The sequence below is a fragment of the Oncorhynchus nerka genome, linkage group LG12, assembly GCF_034236695.1.
Source record: "Oncorhynchus nerka isolate Pitt River linkage group LG12, Oner_Uvic_2.0, whole genome shotgun sequence".
In the NCBI taxonomy this organism is placed as follows: Eukaryota; Metazoa; Chordata; class Actinopteri; order Salmoniformes; family Salmonidae; genus Oncorhynchus; species Oncorhynchus nerka.
Window position 1 is genome coordinate 35,296,302 of NC_088407.1, and position 12,710 is coordinate 35,309,011.

The 12,710-nt window shown below is 43.3% G+C and overlaps 1 protein-coding gene across 1 annotated transcript; it reads left to right on the forward strand.

The window, feature by feature from the left end:
• Positions 1-8,333: 8,333 nt before the first annotated feature.
• LOC115138190 (endosialin-like) lies at positions 8,334-11,759 on the forward strand. The gene has a single exon (XM_029674749.1). The coding sequence runs from the start codon at positions 8,584-8,586 to the stop codon at positions 10,969-10,971; it is 2,388 nt and encodes a 795-aa protein (XP_029530609.1). The 5' UTR covers positions 8,334-8,583; the 3' UTR covers positions 10,972-11,759.
• Positions 11,760-12,710: the final 951 nt, after the last annotated feature.

Sequence of the window (12,710 nt, forward strand, 5' to 3'; positions counted from 1 at the left end):
TGTTGGCTTTGGGGATGACCAGTGAAATATACCTGCTGGAGCACGTGCTATGGATGGGCGTTGCTATGGTGACCAGTGAGCTGAGATAAGGCAGGTCTTTACCAAGCAAATACTTATAGATGACCTAGAGCCAGTGGGTTTGGCAACGAATATGTAGCGAGGGCCAGCCAACGAGAGCATACAGGTCGCAGTGGAGGGTAGTATATGGGGCTTTGGTGATAAAACGGATGGCACTGATAGACTGCATCCAATTTGGCAGATCTCAGACGATACAGAAGGTCAGCCTTAGAGAAATGCTTATTGAAATGATCGATTATCGTAGATTTTTCTTTTCGGTGGTGACAGTGTTTCCTAGCCTCAGTGCGGTGGGCAGCTGGGAGGAGGTGCTCTTATTCTCCATAGTCTTTACAGTGTCCGAAAACCTTTTGGAATTAGTGCTACAGGATGCAAATTTCTGTTTGATTAAGCTAGCCCTAGCTTTCCTAACTGACTGTGTATATTGGTTCCTGACTTCCCACGAAAAGTTGCATATTGAAGGGGCTATTCGATGCCAATGCAGTACGCCACAGGATGTTTTTGTGCTGGTCAAGGGCAGTCAAGTCTGAAGTGACCCAAGGGCTATATCTGTTCTTACTTCTATATTTTTTGAACGGGGCATTCTTATTTAGGATGATGAGGAAAGCACTTTTAAATAGCAACCAGGCATCCTCTACTGACAGGATTAGGTCAATATCCTTCCAGGATACCCGGGCCAGGTCGATTAGAAAGGCCTGCTCACTGAAGTGTTTTAGGGAGCGTTTGACAGTGATGAGGGGTGGTCGTTTGACCTGTGGATGCAAAACAGACCCATAACATCAAAGATCCAGCAACATATTTGACAGTAGGTATGAGGTTATTTTCTGCATATGCATCCTCTTTTGAGTTCAAACCCACCAAAGAGCTCTATTTTTGTCTCATCTGACCATAGCACCCGATTATAATCCAAATGACAATGTTGTTTAGCAAACTCCAGGCATTTACATTTGTTGGTTGCTCTCAATAAAGTCTATTTTTTTGTGGCAACCCTACCAAATAGCCTATTGGCATGGAGGTGGCGTCTAATTGGAGAGTTGGAGACTTGGTAACCCCAAGAAGTTCTGTAATTCTCCAACTTTTACTTTTTTTGCCTTCCGAACCAGCTTCCTCACTACTCGTGGGGACAAGATACAAACGTGTCCTCTACCAGGCAAGTTTACCACTGTTCCAGTGGTTTTAAAGGGGAAGTTCACTCAACAACAGTTCTGGGCCCTTTACAACACTTCCCTGGATGTTTGTCAGTAGCCCAGACTATTTTTAGGTCCAATTGCTTGGGTATTTGGATTTCTGTATTTTTATGTCAAAATTAAACATTTCCGAAATTACTTAAAATCCATTAAAAACTATCTGTATGTATTGTTACATAAACAACAATTGGTGTCTCTGCATTGAACTGCCAAATAAATGTGTTTTTCAAATCAAATCAAATGTTATGTGTCACATGCTTCGTAAAAAAGCAGGTGCACACTAACAGTGAAATGCTTACTTGGGGTCCTTTTCCAACAATGCTGAGTTCAAGATAAAGATGAGAAATACAATACAAAATAGTGACACTGGGAATATATACACAGTGACTAACAAATTTACAATAAATAAGCTTCTAAATACTCAAGCAACGCATCAAAATCTGTTTCAGGGAAAAGGTGTACATTTGACCTCCATCATCTAGGACGTGACAATGGTTCATAAAATCTCTCAATTTCTGCCCATTTTTTTGTGCTATGGTCTTACAGGCCTTCTCATACAGATGCAACTGTAAGTCCATTTGTAAATCAAGACCTTTCTTCAGTTGGGCTCTGGGATGGTGCAACTGTTGAGAATGTGAGCCTATTGTTGTGTGGGGGAAAGGGTTGAGTGTGTATGAGTGTGTGGGTGTATGTGTGTATCCCACAACTGTTGCGAAGGGGTAAAAGATGTTAGGGACAATAGAGGATGATTCACAACAATTGTTTGCTAATATAATAATTGCTTGTAATAATGTAATTTTGATAATGGCGAAACTGGTGAGAGGTAAAATCCTTTTCATAAATTGCCTACATTACTACAAATATTAATAGCTAATTATGGAAAATAAGAAACAGGATTCTTAAAATATATATATATATATTTTTTTTTAATGGCTATATATAAAACAAATCGAGGTGAGGGCGATGGAAATGCATTTGGCAGTTGATCTACTTCTGTTCTGTAAATGGCACTGTGCTCTTTTCGAAGGATTGATCCCAGTCTTTTCAGGGCGTCGGGGGTCTGCCGGGCATTGGGATGACAACCCAACTCGGGATGAGGAGGGCTTTTAGAGGGTGGAATAGTGGGGACCAATTGGAGGTTTACTTAGTAGCAATACAAATGTCCTGGTACAGCTATATAGACAATCAATCATCATGTTGCTTTTTAATGGTACGTTTACAAACATATATTTTGAGAAATAGAATTGAAAGTTCTCATTGTAAGTGGTGAAATAAGTATAGCCACGTACAATTGTAATGTTTGTTTGAAGTTTCACCGTAATAAAGATGTGGAAGTCTACAATCGCTGCACCTTGGTCCGTCCATTATCAAGAACGTGACACTCTCCTTGTTTGGGCGGCGTTCGACATCACCGGCCTTCTAGCCATCGCCGATCCACTTTTCATTTTCCATTTGTTTTTGTTTTTCTTTGTTTTACACACCTGGTTTCAATTCCCCAATGATAAGTTCATTATTTAACCCTCTGTTTTCCCCATGGTTTTTTGTGCGTGATTGTTTTATGTATGTTTGGTCTGCTATTGTGGGCTCGGTATTGCGACATGTTATTGGAATATTTGAGTAAAGTTACTTGTGTTACTCATCTCTGCTGTCCTGTGCCTGACTCCTATGCACCAGCTACACTCAGGCCACTACATTTAATTAATAGTAATTTTGATCCAAATGTGCAAATTGTCCAAACAGATCAAGGTAGATGGATTATTTTAAATATGTTATTGGACAATAAACAGATATGGCTTATTAACCTATATGGTCTGAATAATGATGATCCAAGCTTCTTTGAAAATATATATAAGAATTTATCAACTCTACAAGCAACACTAGACTATATTATTATTATGGTGGGAGATTTTAATACAGTCTTAAATACCTCTATGGACCGGAAAGGAAATCACACTACAAACGATCACCCTCAGGCACTTAAGGAAATCATGAATGTCATGGATATATTGGAATTAGTGGATATATGGAGACTTAAATGCCCTGACCTAGTGAGATATACATGGCGGAGGCTAGTTGTCTTGACTACTTTCTTATGCCATTCTCTCTGGCACCAAAAGTTTAAAAAGTGTTGATTGGGGACAGAATGTGGTCGGATCATCACATAATTGGCATATATATTACTCTTACAGAATTTCCACATGGGCGAGGATATTGGAAATTTAATCAAAGCCGACTAGATGATAAATTGTTTAGAACTAGGACAGAAGAATTTATAACTGACTTTTTCAGACATAACATACAGCAGATCCCCTTATTGTATGGGACACTTAAGTGTGCCTTTAGAGGCCATGCAATTCAGTACTCGTCTATAAAACAAAAGCAATTTAGATCAAGAGTCCATATTAACAAAGGAAATTGAAGGACTAACAGTACAGTTAGATAGCAATAAAAACGGTACAATAGAGGCACAGAATAAGTTGGAGGAAAAACCAAAACAAATGGAGGAACTTATTCAAGAAAGATCCAGTTTATTATACTATTGTCACGTTCTGACCTTTATTTCCTTTGTTTTGTCTTTATTTAGTATGGTCAGGGCGTGAGTTGGGGTGGACAGTCTGTTTGTTTTTCTATGTTTGGTTTCTGTTTCGGCCTAGTATGGTTCTCAATCAAGGGCAGGTGTCGTTAGTTGTCTCTGATTGAGAATCATACTTAGGTAGCCTGGGTTTCACTGTTGGTTCGTGGGTGTTTGTTTCCGTGTGTGTGTTTGTCACCACACGGTACTGTTTCGGTTGTTGTAGATTTCACGTTATCGTTTATTGTTTTTGTTCGAGTGTTCATTTGTCTGTATTAAAAACATTATGGACACTTACCACGCTGCATCTTGATCCGATCCTTACTCCTCTTCAGACGAAGAGGAGATCTGCCGTTACAATTATAAAATTAAAGCGAACTGGATGGAATATGGGGAAAAATGCACAAAATTCTTTTTCAATCTTCAATATAGAAATGCTACCAAAATAAATGTATTAAAACTTGTTACAAATGATGGAGTCACGCATGATTCACCGAATCATACTTTAAGAATATGTTTTCGTTTCAGTCTCCTCCATCGCCACTAATTGAATGTTTTTTTCCTAATAATAATGTAAAATTAACAGTTCTACAGAAAGATTAATGTGAAGGCCAAATTACAGAGGAGGAACTTCTTGATGCAATTGGGGCCTTTAAGGATGGGAAAGCTCCAGGGCTGGATGGCATACCAGTGGAAGTATACAAAACTTCATACAACACTCCAATAAATGTTTATAGAAAGTTAGCAAAAATAGACAAGATCTTGCTTCCATGGAAAGGAAAATACCTGTCTATTTGTGGAAAAATCACCCTGATTAACTCTTTAGTCATATCACAGTTTACCTATTTGCTTATGGTTTTGCCTACACCTGGTGACCTGCTTTTTAAATTATATGAACAAAACATATTCAATTTTATTTGGAACGGCAAGCCAGACAAAATTTGAAGGGCCTATTTATGTAACGAATATGAATTCGGAGGGCAGAAATGATTAAATATTAAAGCATTAGACCTCTCAGTAAAGGCATCAGTCATACAAAAGTTATACATAAATCCAAACTGGTTCTCTAGTAAATTGGTAAGAATGTCTCATCCTATGTTCAAGAAGGGCCCTTTTCCCTTTATTCAGATTACACCTGCTCACTTTCGGTTGTTTGAAAATGAAATAAGCTCCAAAATATCATTTTCTCCATTCACTTTCGACATGCTCCCTTGAAAGTTGGTATCTAGGTCAAGGACATTGAGAAAGTTCTGAAAGGGACCATGTTAATGGCAGTAGCTGTTCAAAGAAGCAAGGGTCTATAGAAGTCATAGAAGTCAGGAAGAGAAACTAGTTACCTCTGTGAGTGTGGCTGTGAACATGGGTCCTTGAGGGAAGAGAGGTAGAGGTGATTTACAGACTGCCTGTGGATGGGGAATAGGAGATAACAATAGGAGATAGCACTATGTTCCAGTAGTTAAAGAAATGATTGTAAGCAGCAGAGTGTCTTTCAAGCATATTTGCTAGACAACTTTAATACATTTTGGCTGACTCAACATTCATATTGTTTGTATCAGACTTGGCTTAAGGCTTATCATTTTTGGAATTTGTGAGAAATTCCGTAACATTGTGAAAGGATAACAAGGCAACAGTATGAATGATGCAGCGCAGATTGATCATTAGATGCCAGAGGAGTAGCGTTTTAAGTGTTTTTCACAAAATTTAAGATGGTGGAAAATCCATCATGCAGACTTTATGAGTCCCCAAGGCAAATTTGTTCATTGTGAGGAGAGGGACCTATGAACCAAATGTAATTACTTTACGTCCAACAGGGTGTGGGGCGGGACCTTTAACAGTTTGCATTTTCAATCGCTTGTTATAGTGCCTCCACTCAGTGTCATTTTGTATTAAAAAAATACATGTATATATATTTTTTACCTTTATTTAACTAGGCAAGTCAGTTAGAACAAATTCTTATTTTCAATGACAGCCTAGGGTTAACTGCCTGTTCAGGGACAGAACGAAAGATACCTTGTCAGCTCAGGGGTTTGAACTTGCAACCTTCCAGTTACTAGTCCAATGCTCTAACCACAAGGCTACCCTGCCGCCCTAATGCCGGATCTCTATGGCAAGACACATCATACACTCAGGTTTCGTCAAAATCGGGCCAGTGCTGTCTGAGGTATCGCGTGTAACGAACGTGCTAACAGATAGAGACAGATCCACATCGTTGGGGGACAACTAGAGTCTGTATTCAAGCCCAGCAAGGGACTAGTTCTTAGATGCCTTTTTGCAGACGCTCTATTTGGAGAGTAGAGAAGAGCTAGCAAGGGGAGTGGTGATCATTATACACAATTTAACTTCCAAAAACTTTGCTGACTTGAAATTAAGTCTAGGTCCTCCAGCTTAATGGCTGTCACAAATAGACTTGGGTCACTTCTTGGCTAGAGTTTCACTGCACGGCAGCTCAATCCTTTGGCACGCGTTGGAGGGGGGCTCAACACCCCTTTACCCCCTCCTATACCTCACTCCCGAAACCTTGTCCTTTGGCTCAGAGGAACCCAGGTGTGTGTGTGTGTGTGTGTGTGTGTGTGTGTGTGTGTGTGTGTGTGTGTGTGTGTGTTTTCTTCCGTTCCATCAGAGAAGTGAGCCTTTGAGCGCCCTTTCCCTGTAGAGAATCATTGTACCATATAAACTGCTGTGAAATATAATTTCCATATCCAAAAATATTGTATTTTCAGCTGTTTGAAGCTGGTGTACAAAACCGAAAGTGAAAGACGCAAAAACGAAACTTACTAACGGTTAGAATAGAAATAGCACACTTCTTAGACTTGCTTTCAATGAGAGTGACAGATCTATAACACACATTTCTATATGAATTTGCTCAGGTCGCCCAAAAAGTTACATATTGCAGCTTTAATTGGATTCCGTGAGTTGCGTTGGTAAAGGAGAATAATCGAGGGATAAGCGAGTGGGGAATGCATTATTTATAAAATGTATTACAAGTTGGTGTGTGCGCACACACACAAACAGAAGAATGGACGCACATACAGGTATTTCTTAGATAATCAGACAGAACTGTTAATCTGACAGATAAACAGACAGATAACCATTCAAGCCCTTTGTGAACTTTCATTTAATAGACATGCTCCTTAAGGATGGAATTCGCAGTAGGGGGAAACTGCCCCACCACTGTTATTGCTTTTGTTGACGAGCTGAGGAGCATCGCGCAGCATGGCAAAAAAAAAAATGGCTTTACATATTCTCTTTTATCACACGAGCAATGATGTCCGAGGCAAAAAATATGTGTTTGCTGTTTGCAGTAACTTCTTTGTTGTTGTAATAATGCAAATGGACATGGCTGTTTCACAATTAAAGGTCCGATACAGATATTTTTTATCTCATTATCAAATCACTTCTGAGTAACAATTAAGTAGCTTACTGTGATGGTTTTAAATTAAATTTGTCAAAAAGGGAAAAAAAATGCTTCTTAGCAAAGAGCTATTTCTTAAGAAAGAATTTTTCTAGAAGTGTCTGGGAGTGGTCTGAGTGGGGAGGAGAAAACTGAAAACTAGCTGTTATTGTCAGAAAGGTTTGAAACTCTCTTTTTGATTAGTCTATTACCAAATTTAACCAGGCAGGCCAAACCCCCCCACCAAATATGGCTGCAATTTCAGGGTGTCTTTTCAAACAGTTCTTACACTAAAATGGCATTATTATCATTTTCACAATTTCACAGTATTATTCCAACTTCATAGTGTGGAAATATATATAAAACACAGGTAAATCAAGTTTTTGACTGCACTGGGGCCTTTAAGGATTCCAGCTTTAAGCAAACAGTGTTCATGTTCTCTCGACAAACTCTCTCCATGTCAACAATTTAAGATGACAATAACTTGAGAAAGTATTGAACCCATCTGTCAGGTGAAGCACACAAGATAATAACAAATGTATATAGAGAGGGAAGAAACAAAGAAAAGATAGAAAATAAAAACTTTAGCGGTGGACTGAAAGGAGACCAAGGCCAGGGGAAGAGACTGATGGGTTCTTGAAACACAGAAAGGGCTTTGTCGGATAATCTCTTTCCTCCTGCTCACTGAATCATTGAAGAAACAAAACCATGTTTAATTGTCATAACTGGATTTGCCTTCAAGGCCTGGTGGGGATGGTGTGAGTGTTTGTGTGTGTATGTGCTTGTGTGTGTGCCTGTGTGGGGGAGATGAGGGGTAAATGGCTGGGTCTCAAGCCATTTCCATAAACGGACTTATGAAAAACATACGAGGCACTCTGAGAAAAACACACACACTGCACTTCCCCAAACACCCCCCAAGACTCTCAAAGACACACACACACACACACACACACACACACACACACACACACACACACACACACACACACACACACACACACACACACACTAGCAAAAACGTACAATTCTTTTTTCAATCCCCTCCCTCACTCCTTCCCCTTTTGCCCACCCTCCCTCCCTCTCTCTCTCTCTTTCTGAAATCTGGGGACAATCTGCAAGCACTCAACTCCAGCATAGAAGAGTGAGAAGTTGGAGAGAGAAAGAGAGAGAGAGAGTGAAGTTTTGAGAGGTAAAGTGCAGATGAGGAGAGAAAAGTTGGTATATTAAGGAAAAAACAAGACGAAAGAAATACTAAAAAAATTAAGAGGAGTGAAAAAAATCAAGGAAAGTATAGAGTGGACAAAAAAAGAGAACAAGAGAGAGAGTTGGAGAAGTGAGCCGTGGAGAGTGAACTAACGATGGGTTCCCCAGTGCGGTGTGCTGCTGTTCTAGTCCTCTCACTACTGGGTCTGTTCTGTTATACTCCCCCTGTATGGGGCCAGGATCTACAAGAGAGGGACGCTCTGTGCAACGAGGACGGCTGCTTCGTGGTCTACTTCCAGCGCAAGACCTTCCTGGACTCCTGGAGGAGCTGCAAGGAGAAGGGAGGCAACCTGGCCACAGTCAAACTCCAGGAAGAAGCTGACACTATCGCTGCTCTCTTCTCTGGCGTGGAGCTGCGCGACCCGAGGACCAAGGTCCAGGTGTGGATCGGTCTCCAGAGACAGCCTCGCCAGTGTTCCGCCTCTCGCCCTCTCCGTGGGTTCTCCTGGACTACAGGTGACCAAGATACCCGCTACACCAACTGGCTGCGGGACGACTCGCCCAGTACTTGTTCAGCCCCACGCTGTGTGGTTATGACCTATGGCACAGCAGCCCATGAGCAGCATGATAATTTTAAATGGCTGGACGGCTCGTGTTCGGTGCCAGTGGATGGCTACCTGTGCCGCTATACGTACAAGGGCATGTGCCCGGCGGTTTGGAGCGAGGGGGGCGGCAATGCCCTCTATAGTACCCCCTTCAGCCTCCTCAGTAGCCTCCTTACCCACGTCCCCTTTGGATCTGTAGCCACAGTGCCCTGCCCGGGGGGCTCCAAGGAGGAGCAGTCTGTTCTATGTGTGCTAAGGGAGGATGGCACTGTGGGTTGGTCCAGGGAGACGCCCCTCTGTTCCGACACCGGAGAGAAGAGCTGGTGCGATCGGAACAACGGAGGGTGTGAGCATTTCTGCCAGGAAGCTGGGGAGCACTATTACTGCGAGTGCTCGGACGGCTTCCAGCTCGGTGATGACGGGCAAACATGCGTCGCTGCCGACCCGTGCCACAGTGACCCCTGTGAGTTTGAGTGCCTGCCCCTATCGGACGGCTACCGCTGTGCCTGCCCCGAGGGCTACATGCTTTCCCCGGATGAGCGCGGCTGCCTGGATGTGGACGAGTGCCTGCAGAGCCCCTGCGAACAGCTGTGCGTCAACGCCCCGGGGACCTTCGAGTGCCGCTGCCGCGAGGGTTACCGACCGGTCGAGGAGGGCGAATGTGAGGATGTGGACGAGTGTATGGAGGACCCGTGCGAACACGCCTGCGAGAATACACCCGGCTCTCACGTTTGCCACTGTCATCTGGGCTTTTCCCCTCCTACCGAGGAACCCTCCCACTGCCAGGACACTGACGAGTGTCAGATCCCTGGGACATGTCAGCAGATGTGCGTGAACTACGAGGGGGGCTTCGAGTGTTACTGCGAGGTGGGCTACGAGCTACTCTCTGACCACTTCTCCTGCAGGAAGATAGGGGAGGGAGAGGACTCATTCCCAGCAGCCACTCCCTCCTACCCTTGGGTCACCCGCCATCCCGGCTCCATGTGGGACCCCCACGAACCCGTGTACCCCTGGACCCCTGCACAGACCAACACTGACTGGCCTCTGGAGACGGAAGAGTCCCTGGACTGGCTCACAGACCCCCCCAGGGTGGAGAATGATGTCATCTGGGTCACCAGCGCACCTCAGGAGGAGCCCGTCCCAAACCACTACCCATTCATGGTCTCCCCCATGGAAGAGCCCGAGGAGGAGGAAGAAGAAGAAGAGGAGGAGTATACACCGGACTGGAGCACCATGATTTTGAATTCTCCAGCCCAGGTCCAGCCCGAGCTAGAGTCTACGCCCAGTCCCACTCCCAGCCCCTCTCCCACCTCTACCCCCACCCCAACTCCCACATCCGACTGGTATGAGGAGGAGGATGACGAAACCACTACCAGTTCCTCAGTCCTCCATACTTCCACTATCTCGGGAGGGGCGTGGAACTGGCTCTGGTTCAGCCCCGCCAGCCATGATCAAGTATTCACCACGTCGCAGGAACCAATCACTGACCAGCACGTCCCCGCGTCCAACTATGATGATACTGATGATAATGAGGAAGAGGGGGACATTGACAATGGTAATGTGACTTCCCTTCCAGAGCAGGATCAGGGCCCGGGTGAAAACCAGGACCAGCACACCCCCTCCCTGCCTCCTCCTGTGGCTCCCAAAACCCCAATCACCCCCAACCAGGGTGTGGTGGAGGGGGTGAATGAGAGGGAGCCGGCCCAGGAGGAAGAGAGCAGTCAGAAGCAGGGTGGTGGCAACTGGCTGCTGGTGGGCCTCCTGGTGCCCCTCTGCATCTTCATCATTATTATGGTGGCACTGGGTATCGTCTACTGCACCCGCTGCGCCGTCACGCCGCGCAACACGACGGCCACCAACTGCTACCATTGGATCTCCGGAGCGCACGACAAGCAGGGCACGCCCAATCCCAGCAAGGGGACACAGTCACATGTTTAAACAGATGAATGAGGAAAGACTTGTACATAAATAAATGAGAGACATGAAGAAGGTAAGAGAGGGGTGGTTGTTGTACTGTATCTGCCTCCTCCCGTCCCATTGCCACTGTGTTGCCGTACTGGGACTCTTTGAACACTTGAATGTGTCTGTGGAATATCGGTTGAAAGAGAAGAACAGGGAAGCAATACTAAAAAAAACACTAATCCCTTTCATGGGGTCCTTTACATGTGGTAGAAAAAACGGCATAATTGTTGCTTACACTGATCTCAAAGCACAATATATAGGCCTATGATTGCACTATAGATACAATAGAAACCGTCCATTGGGATCGTTGTTGAATACATCTGGTCATATTTACGGATGCTGTGGGAATATACTGTCAATATATCACCAGTGCCATCTGAAACCAAAGCCAAAGAACTGTACTGTAGATTTTAGCATTTTTGTAGTCCATGAAATCTGGGTGTGGGTCTTTCAAAAAAAATGCTGAGGTTTTTAATGCTCAATTGAGCTCATTTCCAAGTATGTGTTGCAAATGACTATTTATGTCAACTTTGTTAAAGAAGCATCACATGCAGCTTCATATTTAGCTATGCAAGCATGACTGTCATGACGCTGTTGAGGAAAAGCAATCACTCGGATATTACTTTTATGGCTTGTGCTTTTTAAAGGAATCGGAATAAATCAACTCACAACACAGACCGAAAAATGGTATACGCCTGTATATGTGTTTGTGTTACTATAATTGTGTACTGTATAATTTGTAGCAATGAAATTTTTAGAAAATGTGTTAGCGTCATGATTCCTCATTTAATTGTCTTTTGTTTTATATAGACCACACAAAACTCTTGGTAATTCCATGGAATGTCTGTCTGCCTGAGGGGATGTTTCCTTCCATTCAACTCCGATTAAACACTCCTAGTCCTCTCACCCACATTCACTCATATGGGTTAGAGTGCAGATGTTAGATGTGTTCGTATTACACACTATAGGGACTGCAATGGGGGTCACAACAGGCTCCCGATTGACTTTAGCATTGACCTTGTTAGCAGAGTAGTGGTCTTCCAATCGTTCCCTAACCCCATGTCACATAACTCTTTAGCATGCCTCCCTCCCCATTGTCACAGGATTGCCCATAACATTACATGGACTTTAGCCATGGTGGAGCAGTACCAACCGTTAGGTGTTTGAAATCAATGCTCCCTTTAGCTACTTGGGAAGTAAGTGCGGTCCCCATTCAAAGGAGGACGTGTACAATGTCAATGACGGACAATCAAATCAACTGAAGATCTGCCTTCTGTATCAAAGGACTGTTAAATTATGCCTGAAGCCTTTTAATTTCTGTTACCTGTTACGTTTTAAGTAATTGCTAATTAAATGTTAACGATAAGGGTTCCATCAATATTCATGTCTTGCGTTTTAAAGGTTCATGGTACAATCACTTCACGGTATAGGCCCTAGTGCAATGTCTGCTTTATGTTTTCAAATCACAGTTTCAATGTGATTCCTTGTGCAGATAGAGAATATGGAAGTCCCAGTAAGTCCAAGAAGCCCTATGGGGTGTTAAATTAACTCCTTAAGCTCTCCATCCAAATCAAATCATATTCTATTGGTTACATCAACATTTTAAGAAGATGTAATTGCGGGTGTAGTGAAATGCTTGTGTTCCTAGCTCCAACAGTGCAGTAGTATCTAACAATTCACAACAATAAACACAAATTTAAAAGTAAAAGAATAGA

What these genes read in the sequence shown, in the direction of transcription:
- LOC115138190 (XM_029674749.1), top strand. Translation starts at nt 8,584, where the DNA reads ATGGGTTCCCCAGTGCGGTGTGCTGCTGTTCTAGTCCTCTCACTACTG.